The sequence below is a fragment of the Dendrobates tinctorius genome, unplaced genomic scaffold (genome assembly GCF_039654945.1).
Source record: "Dendrobates tinctorius isolate UK_male_01 unplaced genomic scaffold, ASM3965494v1 ptg000163l, whole genome shotgun sequence".
NCBI lineage: Eukaryota > Metazoa > Chordata > Amphibia > Anura > Dendrobatidae > Dendrobates > Dendrobates tinctorius.
The window spans coordinates 111,251-130,599 of record NW_027361830.1 but is presented as its reverse complement, the minus strand read 5'-3'; the positions used below and the strand labels follow the sequence as shown (position 1 = coordinate 130,599).

General features: G+C 45.2%; 1 protein-coding gene across 3 annotated transcripts in view; it reads right to left on the bottom strand.

The window, feature by feature from the left end:
* ACD (ACD shelterin complex subunit and telomerase recruitment factor) overlaps positions 1 to 19,349 on the bottom strand; it is a 141,986-nt gene that overhangs the window by 67,210 nt on the left and 55,427 nt on the right. For all 3 annotated transcript variants that reach the window (XM_073550123.1, XM_073550121.1, XM_073550122.1), the window contains exons 9-10: positions 16,933 to 17,014; positions 8,268 to 8,330 (exon numbers count right to left, since the gene is read on the bottom strand). In XM_073550123.1, the coding sequence (XP_073406224.1) occupies positions 8,268 to 8,330; positions 16,933 to 17,014 (145 nt within the window). The remainder of the gene's footprint in view (positions 1 to 8,267; positions 8,331 to 16,932; positions 17,015 to 19,349) is intronic.

Here is a 19,349-nt window from a genome sequence, read left to right as displayed (position 1 = left end):
GGACAGGTGCCAAGTCCTGCTGGAGAATGAAATTTCTATCTCCAAAAAGCTTGTCGGCAGAGGGAAGCATGAAGTGCTCTAAAATTTCCTGGTAAGACAGCTGCGCTGACTTTGGCCTTGATAAAATACAGTGGGCCTACACCAGCAGATGACATGGCTCCCCAAACCATCAGTGACTATGGAAACTTCACACTAGACCTCAAGCAGCGTGGATTGTCGGTCTCTCCATTCTATCCTCCAGACATTGGGACCTTGATTTCCAAGGTCTAGTGTGAAGTTTCCACAATCAATGATGATTTCGGGAGCCATGTCATCTGACCTTAACCACATAGAGAATCTATGGGGTATTGTCAAGAGGAAGATGAGAGACACCAGACACAACAATGCACACAAGCTGAAGGCAGCAATCAAAGCAATCTGGGCTGGAGGCGTGGCTATGTAGCGCTGCGGTGAGGACGCGCTGTTGAGAGCTCCTGCCATCCTGTGGATTATCCGGCCAGCAGACCCACATTCTGGCGATGTACTCACCCGTCTTCTGACCCCTCTGGACTTGGGGGCGCTACTGGACCCCCGCGGGTGAGCGGGACTGGATCTTTGAAGTGCCCGCGGCTGAGAGGATTCGAGCGGCCGGCGGGGCCTGCACAGAGCGGCGGCCAACTTGAAGGCGCGCGCTCTGCATGTGTGAGACGCGGCGCCGGGCTCCTTTGATGCAGCGCTGGGGGAGCAGCAGGAGGGTGAGAGAGATACTGACTGAGGGGAGCAAACGGTGTGTGCCCTGAAAGATTGGGCTCCGCGCTCCCCTCTCTATTATATTGCCTGCTCTATTATATTGCCTACCCTGCCGGCGCTACCATTGTAGGGACTTAGATCCCCTCCTTGGCTGTTGCCCCTGTTTGGTCCTGGGGTCTCTCCCTGAGTTACAGGGCCCTTGTCTGCCGCCTGGAGCTGGACACTGCCTCGCTGTGAGACGCTGTGGGTCGGTGCTGCTCCTGAGACCCTGCAGCCACCATTTAATCACTATTCTCCATCCTGTAACTCTGACTCAGGGGGCTTTGGAGTGCATTGTCTCTACTACCCGGCTGCGCACTGGTGTGTTAAAATGAGCCACTCCAAGGGATCTGGAACAGCGGCTGAGAGGTTAAAGGAATATGCCAGATTAGACCATGCTGAGGGCTCAAGATCTAATAAAAGTAATCCCTCACAAGCTCAGCGTAAGAGCCGACCCTCTGAGGGTGGGGAGGAGAGCGAGCAGGAGGAATTAACCCTTAAGCAGGCATCTGAACAACTCATGCAGGCCATCTCCTTAACCAGGACGTCTCTGTCTTGGAAGATAGAGGACGTATATACCGAGGTGGGACGCCTCCGACAGGATATGCAAGCCATGAAGGGCCGCATTACGGAGGTGGAGACGCGAGTATCCCAGGTAGAGGACACCATCACACCCATGGAAGCTAAACTAACGAAAGTGGCGGGCTCCATGAATGTGTGGAGGCAAAAAGCAGACGACCTGGAGAATAGAATGCGACGGAACAACATCCGAATAATAGGCCTGCCAAAGCGATTGGAAGGACAACACCCGGAGCAACTTCTAGAAGACTGGCTTAAAACCACTTTGGGCGATGAATTCTCCTCAATCTTTGCGGTGGAAAGGGCTCACAGAGCCCCTACTAGGCCTCTTCCTCCTGGAGCCCCGCCTAGACCCTTTCTGGCGCACATCCTCAATTGCATAGAGACGTGGCTCTACGTCTGGCACGGCAAAAGAGTCCTATCAAGTTCAATAATGCCACGATCTCGATTTTCCCAGATTTCTCTGCGGAACTCCAGAAACAACGGGCACAGTTTACGGAGGTCAAAACACATCTTCGGGAGAGAAATGTTGTATATTCGATGATTTACCCGGCCCAGCTCCAGGTGGTCCACGGGGGTTCTACTCTGTTTTTTACAGACCCGGCGGAGGCGGCAGAGTGGCTGCGATCCCATGGAGGGTCTGCTGAAAAAGAATCCTAGTGCATTTATTGCTGGCCAGTATTTTTCTATTTATCGGCTGACTGGAGCTTTACTCGAAGGCGTTCAGGCTTTCAACAAGACCGGACACTGGGCTCAGTGATGGTATCCCCTTATTTGTTTAGTGATGGGAGTACAGGACTCTGCTCCTATGTTGTTTGTTGTTTTTTCACTGTTTTTTTTTCTGTAGTGGTTTTTGGTATTTTTTAGGTTATAATCGCAATCAACAACAATATCGGCCTCTAAGTGATGTCTCTAAGTTTTGCCCGGGTAATACTATGCACCATGTTCAGTGGAGTAAAATATGGGGTCGGAGCTAATATGTATGACATGGAATGTGAGGGGAATAAAAACTCCTCGAAAAAAGATCAAGGTTTTTTCACAGGTCAGATATTATCGCCTGCACATTGTGGCCTTGGTGGAGACGCACCTGACTAGGGATACAGCGCGGTGCGTGCAGAAACCCTGGGTACAATGGTCTGCCCATACATTACATACCAGCTACTCGAGGGGGGTCTCGCTGTTGGTACATAAAGACGTCAGATGGGAGGCGAGGGAAACTCGGAGGGATCCCGAGGGTCGTTTTGTCTTTGTCCATGCACTGATAAACACCAGGAAATATGTGGTCTTATGTATTTATAACCCCCCTCCGGCTCGTATATCCATTCTACAGAAGGCAATGAGTTTTGCCCTTAACTACCCAGACGCAGATGTTATTTATATGGGCGACTTTAATATGGTCATGAACAATCACCTTGATAAATTGAGGCTGGATGATGGAGCGACTGGGGGGTCCTCTCCAACGACTACAACCCAGTTGTCGTCATTTATGGGGGGTGGCGGGTGGCTGGATTTGTGGAGTGTGCGTCACCCTGAGTTAAGGGAATATACCTGCCACTCATCCACTAAACGCTCTCTATCACGTATAGACTATATATTTGGTTCTAGCGGTCTGGCAATGTGGATGACTGATATAGAACATGGAAGTAGGGGGATCTCAGACCATAGTCTGGTCATCCTTAAACTCAAATATGGGCAAGTAAACAGTGGGATAGCTTGAAAGTTAAATCCTTCCTGGTTGAAACTGATGGGGTCTCCCGACAGAACGATTGATCAGTTGAATTGCTTCATCGCGTCCCTTCTGGAACCCCAGGATATTAATTTATTTTGGGACGCCCTTAAGGCATACCTGAGGGGCTGTTTATCCTCCACGATTTATATTAAGCGGGTGACTGCAAGGGAGGATGACGAGGTGGAGCAACGACTGAAAGACGCAGAGGCAACATATGTATCTAACCAGACTAGCGGGAACAGGAGTGAGTGGCTGGCTGCCCAGAGGTTATATACTCAGCATGTGGACACTAAATCTAAGCGCAAACTATTCTTCACCCGCCAATCCTATTTTGAATTGGGGAACCAGACGGGCAAATTCTTGGCCTATTTGGTGCGCAAACATAACACCTCTAATACGATATTGCAGATTCGTAGGGTGGACGGTACACTGGTATCTTCGACCGAGGATATTCTTGGCTGCTTTCAGGATTACTACAGGTCATTATATGAATCTAAAAGTGACTTTGACACTTTGGGGTGTTTAGACTATTTGTCAGATATATCATTCCCCACATTAGATTCGGAACAGCGAGCCCTTATGGATGCCGAGTTCACCGCAGAGGAGATAGATAATGCTATGACAGATATGGCTTCTGGGAAGGCCCCTGAACCTGATGGGTTACCTATTGAACTATACAGGAAGTATCGAGATATATTGACGCCACTTTTGGTAAAGGTATTTCGTGGAATATGGAAAGGGAATTCTATGCCTGAGTCCTTTCACGGGGCTAATATCATAGTGCTTCGGAAGGAGGGGAAGGACCCTTTGGAATATGGATCCTATCGTCCCATTTCATTAGTAAATGTGGACTATAAAATTTTCACCAAGATTCTAGCTACTAGACTGAATTCAATTATACTGAATCTTATACATCCAGATCAAACGGGTTTTATGCCTGGTAAAAGTACTTCTATTAACATCAGAAGAGTCCAGTCAGTAGTCCAATATAGTTCCCTGGTGCCAGACAACAGATGGGCATTGGCATCGTTAGATGCTGCCAAGGCTTTTGACTCTCTTGAATGGCTTTTTCTCTCCGCATGTTTGCAAAGGTATGGCTTTGGCAATAAATTTAGAACATGAATCAAAATATTATACATGAAACCCAAGGCCCGTATTATAATAAATAATTCTATATCTGAGTCTTTTGCATTGCATAGGGGTACCCGTCAGGGTTGCCCTCTTTCCCCGGCTCTCTTGGCCCTTGCGATTGAGGCACTAGCAATACGCATAAGGTCATTCCCTAATATCCGAGGTACAGATATAGCAGGTCGGGTGGATACCATAGGCCTATATGCCGATGACATGGTGATATTCTTGAATGATGTGGAAGACACTTTGCCACAGGTGATATCCCTTATCGATAGATTTAGTAAATATTCAGGTTTACATATAAATTGGGAAAAGTCTGCCCTGTTAACCCTTTCCCATGCCCCGATGCCCCCGCTGGAGGCTCTCTCCTCGCTGCCTATAGTATCTAGTTTTAAGTATTTGGGCATCCACATATCCAATAATAGTACGCTTGATCTACAACTTAATGTCCATCCGTTGCTGGAACTGGTTAAAACTAAATTTGCATCGTGGAGTAGACTCCCATTATCTGTGGCTGGACGCATTAATCTGATTAAAATGATACTGCTCCCTAAATTTGGCTACTCGCTCCAACACAGTGCGGTAGCGGTGCCCAAGTCCTTTTTTGTTAATCTTAACTCCCTGGTCACGTCCTTTATTTGGGGGAAAACTAGGCCCAAACTTAAATTGTCCACTTTACAAAGACCAAAGAAGGGAGGTGGGGCGACGCTGCCAGATTTTTTCCTATATTACTTAGCTGGGCAGGCTAAAGCTTTAAATAAATGGATGCCGGGTAATTGCCTCCCTAATTCTGAAAGCCACCTGCTTCACGCTGCACGAGCGGATTGCCCATTAGGTTTTCTTGAGTTGGAAAAAACTAATGTTCCACGTCTGTTACCCCTGCTCCGGCTGGCACGATTAATATGGAGACAAATCAAGAAGGTAATAGGGTTTAAAGATGTTATGGCGGAAATGCCTCTGTGGAGTAATAACTATTTTCCGCTGCTGAATCACCCATCCGCTGTTTTTTGGACCCAGTGTGGAGTTTCTTCAGTGGGTGACTTGTATGACCAGGGGACCTTAAAGTCTTTTGTACAATTGCAGGCCACACATGATATTCCGAGATCTCAGTTTTTCTGCTATTTGCAACTGAGATCGGCTCTTCAATCACATATGAGGGACAGAGGTGTGGACTGTACTATCTCGTAGTTACTTCTGATAGGAATTCTTAATTCGGAGGGCCCCCAGGGTCTCATATCCTCCTTGTATACATATATGCTGTCAGTAGGGGCAGAATCGGCCATAAGCTCTATTAAGAAGTGGGAACGACTCATCCCTGATGCGCAAAGAGAGGAGTGGGAGGAGATTCTGGAGTCTCCGATTGGAGTATCACCATCTATTAATAACAGAATGATACAATTGTATATAATAAATCAATCATATTTGACTCCGAGGCGACTTTTCGGGATGGGTCGGCTTCAGTCTTCAGAATGTTTGCGATGTCACTCGCCAGATGCTGATTTCATTCATATGGTGTGGCAATGTCCCACTATCCTACACTACTGCAAAGAGGTGACTACAATACTGACGTCCCTGGTGCAGGCCCCTGTCCCTCTAGAGCCATTGGTCTGCTTGTTTGGGGTGTGGGAGGAGGAGATTTGGGATCGCTATACTGGGGTCTTCTTGCGCGAGACGCTTATGGTGCGGAAGGTGCTGGCGCTGCGGTGGATGGGGGGTTCATGTCCTACCCTTAGATTTTGGATCAAGTTAGTAAATTCAATTGTTCCATATGAGTGCACGTTATACCAAAATAGGGGATGCCCGGGTAAATTTGAAAAGATCTGGGAGAGGTGGAATTCTTCTCACCTCACTTTGCAAGACTGAGACATCACAGGCGACACAAAATGATATAGGAAACTAGGCTGCGGAAATAGTAGATATTAGTTGATGTAGTGCTAGCTGTAGTTTAGAAGTTTTAGTCAGATCTTACCATTGCATGATATGACAAGGTTTGTGAAATCGGATTGATATATATGTTGGAAAATGCATAAATAATTATCCGTTACGTATGCCTGGAGGGAAGTGTACATATTACCTTGTTCATCTATAGAGTGTGCAACTTCTTTGTATTATATTTTACTACATGTGTGCTTTGGATGGTGTCTTTTATCATAAGCTAATGTGTATGTTGTGCATTCTTTGTACCCTGATGTTTAATAAACAAATTTAAAAAAAAAAAGAAGCAATCTGGGCTTCCATAACACCTCAGCAGTGCCACGGGCTGATCGCCTCCATGACATTCCGCACTGATGCAGTAAATGATGGAAAAGGAGCCCCAACCAAATATTGAGTGCATTTACTGAACATACATTTCTGTAGGCCAACATTTCAGATTTTAAAATCAGTTTTTTAAGCTGGTATTATAAAGTATTCTAATTTACTGAGATAATGACTTTTGGGTTTTCATTGGCTGCAAACCATAATCATTAACTGAAATAAACACTTGAATCACTCTGTAATGACTCTATATAAGATGAGTTTCACTTTTTGTATTGAAACCCTGAAATAAATTAACTTTTTGATGATATTCTAAATTTGTGAGATGCTCCTGTACTAAAAATGGGAACACCATTGAAAATTCACATTTCCCATTATTAACTACTTCTGGATGGCCTATAAAATGTAAAGGTTCTAGGCAGTCTGAATTATGCTCTGGAGTGATGTTATAAAACATCACTGCACAGTATAGCAATTACAGAAGATTGTGAGGCTGCGGGAGTCAGACACAGCCGGACTCCCCATACAGAAGGCAGAGACTGTTTTTTACCAACTCTGCTTTCTCTATCGCTGTATACAAAGTGATGAAGTGCTATGTAATAGGTAGCACTGACAGCGCTTTCTCCTCTTGACACAGCAGTGTTTGCTGGGTGAAGGGATGTAGTCCTAGAAAAACCAGTCAGTTCTGCAGCCAGGAGACTAAATTTCTAGTAATTGAGGCTATTAAACTAGCCTCAGTTGCAAGTAAAACACATACAAAAAACTATATTTAAAATGTTGAAATACCCACCAAAGGGTCTTTTATGGGGGTCACAATGTGTGAGATAAATTAAAAACAAAAAGCAGGAAGATAAAAAATCCAAAAAACTTACTAGCCCCACTCACAAAAAAAAAAAGTGTATGACTTATGTAAATAATTATTTCATAGGGGAAAACCAGTTTAAAAAATTATTGTTTAGTATTCCTTTGTATTTCACATTTTTTTTTATGACCAGACATGCAATTCCTTTATTTTTTCACAAATATAAGCAAAAAATTCTGCGTTAATGAGTATGAAATTAAAAATTAGGCCCCATGTATTAGGAAAAAAAGATGCATAAGGTATTTGAATGTCCGAACAAGAAAACATTTTAAACTCTCATTAAAAAAATGAAAATGTGTTTGGTCAGAAATGGAGGTACTGCAAATGGCCTGGTCATCAACTTTTAATATTCATTAGGGAGTTTTTAGATTTTCTAATTACTAAAATCAATTGGACATGCTATTTTTTAAGTAGGGGTGACACAAATTCCAAAGTCACTAGAGCACACACTTTCAGATGTAAGAAGTCCCACAGCTAATGGTGATCAATGAAAAAACATATACCTGTCATTGCGATTTCCCTTTTTGAAGCAGCCAAACGCCACCACAAGTTTTTTTTGCTGATCATAAGGTACGGATTCCAAGTTCCATGTAAAGTAAACATAACTGGTTCCTTACAATTAATATATTTAGTATTTTAATGTAATATGAAGCAAGACCGGTTTACAGGGGTTGGTTGCTCCATCAGAACAATCCCATTCCTGTATTTTATTTTTTCTCTAGTCATCCTAATGTGACCTAAGCCCAGGTACATGCATGCTTGCTAAAAAAAAAATCTAGTGGCATGCAGGCAATAATAAATGCAATATGAAGAGTTTATTAAGAGACCTACTATGTAACTGTGACCGTTGTCAATAAACACTCTAATTACCCTACTGTGCACACAGCACAATGGACATATTCTAATTTAGTGTATCAGAGTCCTTGGATATTAGACACTTACAAGAACTATCTCTTTCAGAAGAATCTGCAGGTTCATTGGTGCACGGACCTTCATACCTGCACTCTGGAGAAAAGGAACTTTTGTTATTTGAGCACCAAGACTTCAATAATAACATGTATAGGAGATTTGACCCTTGCGATAGTAACTGCATAATAAGATACCAACTAAATCTAAAATTCTTAAAAGATTATATAGAAAGATCTTTAACCCCTTTACCCCCAAGGGTGGTTTGCACGTTCATGACTGAGCCAATTTTTACAATTCTGACCACTGTCCCTTTATGAGGTTATAACTCTGGAACGCTTCAACGGATCTAGGCGATTCTGAGACTGTTTTCTCGTGACATATTGTACTTCACTTTAGTGGTAAAATTTTTTCGCTATAACTTGCGTTTATTTATGAAAAAAACAGAAATATGGTGAAAATTTAGAACATTTTGCAATTTTCAAACTTTGAATTTTTATGCCTGTAAAACAGAGAAATATGTGACACAAAATAGTTACTAAATAACATTTCCCACATGTCTACTTTACATCAGCACAATTTGGGAAACAACATTCTTTTTTGTTAGGAAGTTATAAGGGATAAAAGTTGACCAGCGATTTCTCATTTTTACAACAAAACTTACAAAACCATTTTTTTAGGGACCACCTCACATTTGAAGTCACTTTGAGGGGTCTATATGGCAGAAAATACCCAAAAGTGACACCATTCTAAAAACTGCACCCCTGAAGCTACTCAAAACTACATTCAAGAAGTTTATTAACCCTTCAGGTGCGTCACAGGAGCAGAAGCAAAGTGGAAGGAAAAAATGAACATTTAACATTTTAGTCACAAAAATGATATTTTAGCAACAAAGGGTAACAGGAGAAAATGGAAACTAGACCCCCTAAGGAACTTATCTAGATGTGTGGTGAACCACTGTTTGGGCACATGGCAGGGCTCAGAAGGGAAGGAACCCCGTTTGACTTTTTCAACCTAAAATTGGCTGGAATTGAGATCGGACACCATGTCGGGTTTGACGAGCGTCTGATGTGCCTAAACAGTGGAAACCCCCCAGAAGTGACCCCCTAAGGAACTTATCTAGATGTGTGGTGAGCACTTTGAACCCCCAAGGGCTTCACAGAAGTTTATAACGCCCGGGCGTGAAAATAAAAAATCCTGTTTTGTTCCCACATAAATGATCATTTAGTCCCCAATTTTTAATTTTCCCAACAGTAACAGGAGAAATTGGACGCCAAAAGTCGTTGTCCAATTTGTCCTGAGTACGCTGATACCCCCCACATGTGGGAGAAAACTACTGTTTGGGCACATGGCAGGGCTCGGAAGGGAAGTAATGACGTTTTGGAAAGTAGACTTTGATGGAATGGTCTGCGGGCGTCATGTTCCGTTTGCAGAGCCCTTGATGTTCCTAAACAGTAGAAACCCCCCATAAGTGATCCCATTTTGGAAACTAGACCCCCTAAGGAACTTATCTAGATGTGTGGTGAGCACTTTGTACCCTCAAGTGTTTCACTAAAGATTATAATGCCCGGGCGTAAAATCCTGTTTTCTTGCCACATAAATGATCATTTAGTCCCCAATTTTTAATTTTCCCAAGAGTAACAGGAGAAATTGGACCCCAAAAGTCATTGTCCAATTTGTCCTGAGTACGCTGATACCCCACATGTGGGAGAAAACTACTGTTTGGGCACACGTCAGGGCTCGAAAGGGAAGTAATGACGTTTTGGAAAGCAATGACGTTTTGGAAAGCAGACTTTGATGGTCTGCTGGTGTCATGTTCCGTTTGCAGAGCCCCTGATGTCACATGTGGGTTTTTTCCCTGTTTAGGCACATCATTTTGGATACTAGACCCCCAAAGAACAAATCTAGATGTGCCCCCAACTAATCTAATGTAAATTACGGTAGTAGTGCATGGAGGTGTGGTACATTTTGAAGCAATCCTTCATACACAGGCCAGGTTTTTCGGGGCAGGTGTCGCATTGATAAGTGGTGTCCCTGTGTATTCCTTTTTTGTAACACACTCGACACCTTTTTTGCGGCTTACCTTTTCTTGGGGTTGGCGGGACCACCCCCGGAAAATGCTGACCTGGTACAATACGAGCACCTTCAGTTCCAGAAGTACTGGGGCCCGCTCCTTCCTGAGCGCCAAACATCAGGGCCTTAACCACTACCTCCTGGAACTGAAGATACGATGTATCGCTGGGGCATGCACATTGTGACAGCAGGAATGCGTTGAGCATTGCCATTTGGACGATGTGCAAGGCCAGCTTTTTATACCACACCTTGGCCTTCCTCAATGCATTGTACGGTTGGAGGAGTTGATCGGAAAGATCAACGCCCCCCATGTTTTTGTTGTACCCCACTACACATGTTGGTTTACGGACCTGTGTAGAGGTAACCCGTACAGTGCAGAGGGTACTGCCATCACCGTGTATGGTGGTCAAGAGATGGACATCTCTCTTGTCCTTGTACTTGACCACCAGCAGGTGGTCGCTACATTGGGCTCTGCTCTCACCTTTTCGGAGCATCTGCCCAAGTATCGTCTTCGGGAGGCCTCTCTGATTTTTGCAGACAGTACCGCAGGCTGCAGTACGTCGCTCAGAGAGGGATTTGTAGAGTGGGATGCTGGTATAAAAGTTATCAGTGTAGAGGTGATAACCTTTATCCAGCAGTGGGTGCACCAGATCCCACACAATTTTCCCACTCCCAGGAAAGGAGGACACTCAGGGGGTTCAATCCGGGTGTCCTTCCCTTCGTAAACTCTAAACTTGTGGATGTACCCTGAGGTACTCTCACACAGCTTATAGAGTTTGATTCCGTACCTGGCCCTCTTACTGGGCAGGTATTGACGGAATTGCAGCCTTCCCTTGAAGTGAACCAAGGACTCATCCACGCAGATGTCCCTTTGGGGTACGTACACTTCAGCAAACTTTTTGTTGAAGTGTTTGATGACCGGCCGAACTTTGAAAAGATGGTCAAAGTTGGGGTCATCTCGTGCGGGACACTGTGCATTATCAGTATAATGCAGAAACTTGTGGGTGGCCTCAAAACGCGTCCGGGACATGACCATTCGGAACACTGGAGTGTTGTATAAAATATCAACACTCCAATATTACTGAATTTCCGGCTTCTTCAGTATCTCCATATGGAGGGCCAGGCCCCAAAACTGCGTCAAATCAACTGCGTCTACAGGAGACCAGTTTGAAATTGATGAACGCGGGTTTTGCTCCAAAAATTGACGAGCGTACAAATTAGTTTGCTCCACCATGAGGCTAACAAAATCCTCAGAGAAAAATACTTTGAAAAAGTCAATTTCTGTGAGGCCGGTGGTGTCAAACTTGATTCCTGATTCTGCCACAAAATCAGGAATCAGTGGCTCGTAATTTTTTGGGGGGCGAGGTCCATACGGGGAGCACTGGGTCAGCTGCGGGCATGGTGGGCGCTGCCTCATCTTCTGTCCTGGAGCGTCTGCGTGGCGGTTCCGCAGGACCCGAGGAGGAAGATGAGGAGGAGGAAGATGAGGAAGGGGAAGAGGAGGAGGATGAAGAATCAGAAAAATAAAGAAAAGTGGGATCACCATCCTCACTATCAGTGTCGGAGGCAAGTATAGCATATGCCTCCTCCACTGAATAGCTCTGTTGGGATGAATTTGATGACATTTTTGTGTAAATATGGTGCTTGGGTGTACACTTTATTGAAAACTGTATGTGTACGTGAGGGGGGGGGGGGGGGAAGTGATTGGTGTAAACTTTCTGTAAAGAAAAAGCTGTGGAAAAAGGTCTAAAACAGCAGGCCCTAGCTGATAAGTGTCACTTATCAAAATTAGGCTGCTGGATGTGCGCACGGGGTGGCGCAAGGGGGAAGGTGAAAAAAAAAAAAAAAAAAAAAAGGAAAACGGCAGGCACAAACTCTGGTAAGTGAACTGTGTCACTTATCAAAGTTTGCCAGCTGGGGGATGTGTGTGTGCGGAGTTGGCGCTAAGGGGGCTGAGAAAAAAAGGGAGCACGAGTGTTGCTCGATGAACTGCGTCACCAATCAACCCTCTGCAGCTGCGCAAAGGTGGGTGGAGGGGGGTCCTAAAAAAGGGGGGATGGGGGATTGGGGTGGATGAAGAGAGATTGGGCAGGGATCAACAGTTAGGGTTGTAGTTAGGTGGCACAAAGGGGGGTGAAAAAAAATGAAAAACGGCAGGCACAAGCTTGCATAAGTGACGTGTGTCACTTATCCAAGTTTTGCGGCTGCGGGATGTGTGTACGGAGGTGGCGCAAAGGGGGCTAAGGAAAAAAAAAGCGAACACGAGTGTTGATCGGTGAACTGCATCACCAATCAACGCTCGCCGGCTGCGCTCGGAGGCGGCGCAAAAGTGGGGTGGAGGGGGTAAAAATAGGGGGAAGGGGGAACTAGGGTGGATGACGAGAGATTAGGCTGGGATCAGTTAGGGTTGTAGTTAGGTGGCACAAAGGGGGTGAAAAAAATGAAAAACGGCAGGCACAAGCTTGGATAAGTGAAGTGTGTCACTTATCCAAGTTTTGTGGCTGCGGGATGTGTGTACGGAGGTGGCGCAAAGGGGGATATGGAAAAAAAGCGAGCACGAGTGTTGATCGGTGAACTGCGTCACCGATCAACGCTCGGCGGCTGCGCACGGAGGTGGCGCAAAAGTGGGGTGGAGGGGGGTAGATGAAGAGAGATTGGGCAGGGTTGTAGTTAGGTGGCACAAAGGGGGGTGAAAAAAATGAAGGGGGGTGGAGGGGGGTAAAAAGAGGGGGAAGGAGGGATGGGGGGATGAAGATAGATTGGGCAGGGGATCAGGAACACTTACGGTTGGCGGTTGTTTCTTTCTTTTTTCTTTCTTCTTTCTGCAGGGATTGTGATGCTACAAGTTGTGGCACCACAATACCCAGCACAGGAGCTCTTGCTGCGTCCGACCTCTCTGCAGGAATCCTCAGCTAGAGTGAGGACCCCTGCAGACAGGTCACAGAGCGTTCACATCGCTGCTGTGACCTGTCATTGGTAGGATCGAATGATTACATTGATCCACCAATCCCTGATCTGCCTGGTGACCATGGCAACTGCCTAGGATCAGAGCTCACAGCTCCGATTCCTAGGCAGGTCATGCCCAGGTCACCAGCAGGGCACAGAGCGGTCACATGTGACCGCAGCTGTGCCCTGTGGTTGGCGCGATCGCCGATCTAATCGATCGCGCCAGCCAGCTCCTGCAGGCCCTGCTAATATAGCACCGATCCGGGCCGGTACTGGCTGGGCTCAGCGGCGGTATAGCGCCGCTGTGCGCTGCGATTGATTAGATCGGCGATCGCGCCAATCCGGGGGCTTTTTGCCGGTGCCTGGCGTTGCCAGGCACCGGCTCTAGGATCGAGTACATCGGTACTCCAATCCTAGGACATCATTGTTTCAGCCAAGCTGATTGGCTGAAACAATGAGAAACGCTGCGATTGACTGTTCAGAATTGAACAGCCAATCACAGCGCTCTGGATGCCGGGGGGGAGGGGGGGCGGGATCGCAGCCCGGGAGGCCGACGCCATCTTCTGTAAAGTGAGATGGCGTCGGAATTTTAATGCGATCACCGCGACTCGCATTAAAGGGCCCGACGTACTATCCCGTCCACGGTCATACGGGCCCGGGTACTGTGGACGGGATAGTACGTCGGATGTCAGAAAGGGGTTAAAGTGGCTGTCTCACATTCATAAATAGGGAAAACAAGTAACTGTTTTTACAATTAAATCCTTATTAAAAATCTGTTCTCAAGAATAGAGGGATGCTTAATTTTTGTGGTGAACAGCTCAGCTCGATGCCCAAGTTATGTCCTGCAGTCCAAGCCTGGTCGGTTAGCTAGGCAAGGAACGCGGGAAGAACAGGCTCTATGCTTTACTGTCTGAAGCTGGCTGGATTGCTAAACCCGGCCATCATCAATACTCCTGCCCTTTTGATGAAAAGCCAACTCTGCTAGCAGCCTGGGAGAGAGCACACTTTGGACCTGCAGAGCAGCCAGGGAGAGAGCACACTTTGGACCTGCAGTGTGACCATTCCGCAGCCCAAACAGTTGATCTTAATGAGGACATAGCCTCCCCCACCACCAAGCTACCCACCTCGCAAAGCAGGGGGCTGGAACTGGTGCACGCCTGAAGATACAAGGCTTTTAATTCAAAATGTATATTAAAAGCATTGTATATTAATAGCAGATACCACCAAAATATTATATTAATATTTATTTAGCAATGCTTCACATTATTGCATGAATACGTAAGGGGAACTAGCAGAATGGTGGTGTATAGCCCCAACAGCTATATTATTGACCTAGATATAATATATATGTCAAATAGAATAGTCAAACAGAATACACCAGTATTCAAGACAATAAAAAAAATAGGTTTAGAGGCAAATCTAAAAAGTTGAAAAAAATAAGGCTTGGATGAATGGAATGATTGGGAAAGGTTTCTAAATTAGACAGTCCCATAAAATAATAATTGACGGCATTATGACGGAACAATTTATAGCCTGCCCCTGGCAAGTTACTGGAGATGGAAGGATATATTTTAGATTTCATAAAAAGACTAAAGGATTTGTTCGGTCCAAATCAATTAGTATGCATTCACTGAGCGCACTGTGGGGATTCACCGTTTTTTGAGCCGGGAGTAGAGGGTATTTATGACTTACACATACTCGCGTAAAGTGGAATACACAGGAAAGTACTGTTCTGCGAATGCGTGGGCAAAGGCTGAAGAGTGCCAGTACTTTTGCTCTGACCTCAGCAGGGCAGAAAGAAGTGCGCCTGCGCAGGAGAGCGATGGGGCACACTGTGTGGAAGACGTAGGATGAGTTATGCACATAAAGAAGAGAAGGAGGACGCCATCACAAGAAGAGAGGAGGCACTGGGCCAAGACCAGTGATGCCCATCGGAACATCCTGTAGGGGAGTATAATAAAAAGGTCTTTCTTTTGTTTTGCAGGACGGCTTCCATTTTATTGAACAGGGAATAAAAAACGTTGTGAAAAATAATTTAACAGTGGAAATACAAAATAAAAGTGAGGAAAGCAACAAGGGGAGGAAGACATATACAAGACCCCACTCACAAACTCCAGCACCAAAACCCAACATAAATACCACAGACTTTGAGGCTGAGTGCAGACGCACTTTTTTAGCCCTGCGGATTTTTCCGCGCAGAATGGAAGAAATCCGCAGGTCAAATGACCTGCATTTTTCCTGCGGATTTCTTCCATTTTTCCTGCGGCTTTCCACTGCGGATTTGGTGACAGGGGAGATGGAAAACCGCACAAAAGAAGTAACATGCTTCGGATTTTGTACCGCGGAAAAATCCGCAGCGTCTGCACAGCGGTTTTTTTTTCCCATTGATTTTAAGGCTACTGTACATCACAATGCGGATATGCAACGTTTCTGCGCGGTAAAATCCGCTGCGGATCCGCTGCAAATCTGCATCGTGTGCACACAGCCTAAGAAAAAAAAAAAAATGGTCTACACAGAATTTATTGCAGTATGCACGCGCTGGGCAAAAGCGCAGTATGCACACGTGCTGACTTTGCTGCCATTTTATTGAACTATAACACCCGATCTAGAAAGTCCCGGACAAAGTGAGGGAGAGACAAAAAAAAAAAAAAAAAAAAAAAAAAAGGAGGAAAGCAGCCAAGGAAAGAACACTTACAAAAAACCCCACCTACAAAATCCCAAACCAACAACCCAATGTAAATAAATATCACAGACTTCAATAAAATAAATACAGTGTAAATCAAATTTTTTTTTTTAAAGTATTGCACTGAAATTTTACATAGCACTGCGCACGCCCACCCTCCGGTGCCATTTTAATTCTAATACACTGTGAGCAGAGAACTATGCAAACGCAGCCCATAAGGCTACTGAAAAAAGGAAGAAGATTACTTCAAGAGTAATAAATAAAGAAAAATATAATTAAAGATTTAGAATAAACACAAAAAAAAAAAAAAAGAGAAAGCAGCCAGGGGAGGAAGACATACATAAGACCCCACTCACAAACTCTCCTGCACCAACAAACCAAAGTAAAGAAATACTACACATAATGAAAAAAAAGGGTTTACAGAGAGTTTAATGAACAATAAATAAATCTCTATCAGTTAATGCTGCAATTTAAAAAAACAAACAAACTGCCAATAAAAGTTTACAACCTTATTTGTTCAATAATAATGTAGTCCAAACACCAGCAAGTACTTTCTGAAGAGGAAGCTCAGGCAAAAAAAGCAAGAAAGGCTGAAAGCTCAAAGGGTTTGTAGATGTAGGGTTACAGAACAGCACCTTCAATTGCAGCGTGAAGCCAGTACTGTTAGAAAAAGAGCTGCCCGTCAAAATCTCACCCGAAAAGAGCGTCAACAGATGCACAAAGCTGACGCTGAAAGGCATAGATCTGCCTTAAAAGAGTCTGACGGAAGGTGAGCTTCACAGCATCGCGCAGCCAATACTGAGAGACACTGTGTAGCAAGTGAAACTTTTAGATTTAACTTCGTTAAAAGGATTAAAATAAATTAAAGCTGTTCAGAAATTGCAGCCATATTTTACATAACTCCTCCAATTTCACACACTAAAAATTGGACAAATTAGCATTTAGAAATATTAGCTTAAGTTTTTACACTGTGATGCTGTGGCCACGTGTATTACATACCTGTCATCAGTTCCAGAATGGCTTCCTCATGTGGAGGAATAAGCAGCAAATCTGAAGGGATAACAAATCGTTCTGCATTCTCCTAAAAAAGGTACAAAATATATAAATACACTGCAAATTTTCCCTTAGGAGAAGCTTTACCAATTCTTGTAAATCAGATTGTACACACGTGACAGAGTTTAGATCGAACTGTGCCACATGAGGGCTTAACATTTAGACAAATCTTGATTAGGGATCCAAATTGTGGGGTGTGGTTTATAGCATTTATTTAGGTGAATGAAGATTAATCAGATACATATGGAGCAACAGAAAATCATTGTCCTGTATAAAGGCCACCCTGACACGACGTGGGTTGGTGGTGTGCTGCTCTTAGGCTTACATTTTTTTTTTAATCACTGTGATATCGTTGTCCATAGGCATGCACAAAGTGAAATGATAATCACTTTAAGGCTATGTTTACAATTTGTGTTTTTGATGCGTTTTTTTCAGAAGGAAAAACCTGCTCTCTTGGCAGTAAAGAAACAGTCAAAAAATCTGATCTTGTGCATGCGGATAAGGTTTAATGCATAAAAAATAGGGATTTTTGTGTACTCACCGTAAAATCCTTTTCTCCAAGCCAATCATTGGGGGACACAGAGACCGTGGGTGTTATGCTGCTGGCCACTAGGAGGACACTAAGTAAACCAGAAAAAAAGTTAGCTCCTCCCCTGCAGCATACATTCTCTCGCTGGCTGAGATTCTCCAGTTCGGTAAAAAAAGCAGTAGGAGCATAAACAGTTAACAATAACCATAACAATATCAACACCTAAGAACGCTACAGTGAGCCAATAGGCTAAAAAGGGTGGATGCTGTGTCCCCCAATGATTGGCTCGGAGAAATGGACTTTACGGTGAGTACACAAAAATCCCTATTTCTCCTATGCCTCATTGGGGGACAGAGACCGTGGGACATCCTAAAGCAGTCCCTGGGTGGGGAGCATACATATGCTAATACCCCATGTACCACTGAGTGAACACCGTGGTACTGCCGATTGCAGGTAGCGTCTGCCGAGAGCTGCATCCGTAGAAGCCTGAGAATGAATTAGGCAATGTTTGTAAAGGTACGCAAGCTGGACCAAGTCGCAGCCTTGCGGAGAGGCCTGAGAATGAATGTGGTAACTTTTTGTAAAAGTATGCAGACTGGACGAAATCGCAGCCTTGCAGACCTGTTCTGCCGGACCTGGTGCCGAAAGATCGAAGAGGCGCTCACTGACCGGGTAGAGCGCGCCTCAATCCTCGCTGGGACAGGTACGTTCCTGACACGGTAGGATACCTGAATCGCCAAGCGAATCAACCTGGCTAGACCCTTCCTATGCCCGTCTGGAAGTATGAACAGGGCATCTGACTTGTGGAAAGGAGCCATCCGCGAGATGTACCGTCTCAGCGCCCTAACCACATCCAGGGTGTGGAGGGCCTTCTCAATGCGATGGACTGGCGCCGGAACAAAGGGAAAGCAAAACAATTTCCCCGTTGAGATGGCAAGAGGAGAGGATCTTGTCCAGGAAGGACGGAAACGTCCTGAGAACTACCTTTTCCTGATGAAAATTCAGAAACGGAGAACAGCAGGAAAGGGCTGCCAATTCCGAAACTCGTCTGATTGACGTAGTTGCCACTAGAGAGACCACCTTCCAAGAGAGGACGATCAGTGACACGTCCTGCAGCAATTCGAAAAGGAACCTCCTGAAAGGCCCCGAGAACCAGGTTAAGGCTCCATGAGTCAAATGGTCTTCTATAAGGAGACGCCACATGGGAAACTCCCTGAATGAACGTCTTGAGCCGAAGCTTGGTGGCAATTTGTGTTGGAAAAGCACTGACAAGGCCGAAATTTTGCCGTTGAGCGAGCTAAGCGCAAGGCCTGATATTAATCCGGATTGAAGGAATTCCAATATGGCCAGAATGGAAAATACCGGAGGTGATCGACCATGAACCTTGCACCACAAAAAAAGGAAGGTTGTCTAGATGCGCATGGACACAGGCTTCCTGGAACTAATCATGGTGGAAATCACGTCGTGAGGGAAACCAGCCTGAGCTAAAAACCAGGATTCAATGGCCACGCCGTCAAAAACAGGACCCCGGAGTTCTGGTGGTAAATCGGGCCCTGCGAGAGTAGATCCATATGATATGAAAGTCGCCGACGACTAGTTGTGTTAGTTCTGCATGCCATGCTCGGCACGGTCAGTCTAGCGCGACTAGGATCACTGGCACTACCTCTGCTCTGATCCTCTTGATGACCCTCGGAAACAAGAGAAAGGGGGGGGGGGGATGTCCAGGAGCCGGAACCAGAGCTATGGCGGAACTAGAGAGTCCGCTCAGATGGCGCAAGGATCGCGCGATCGGAAAATGAACCGAGGAACCTTGCTGTTTAGTCTTGAGGCCATG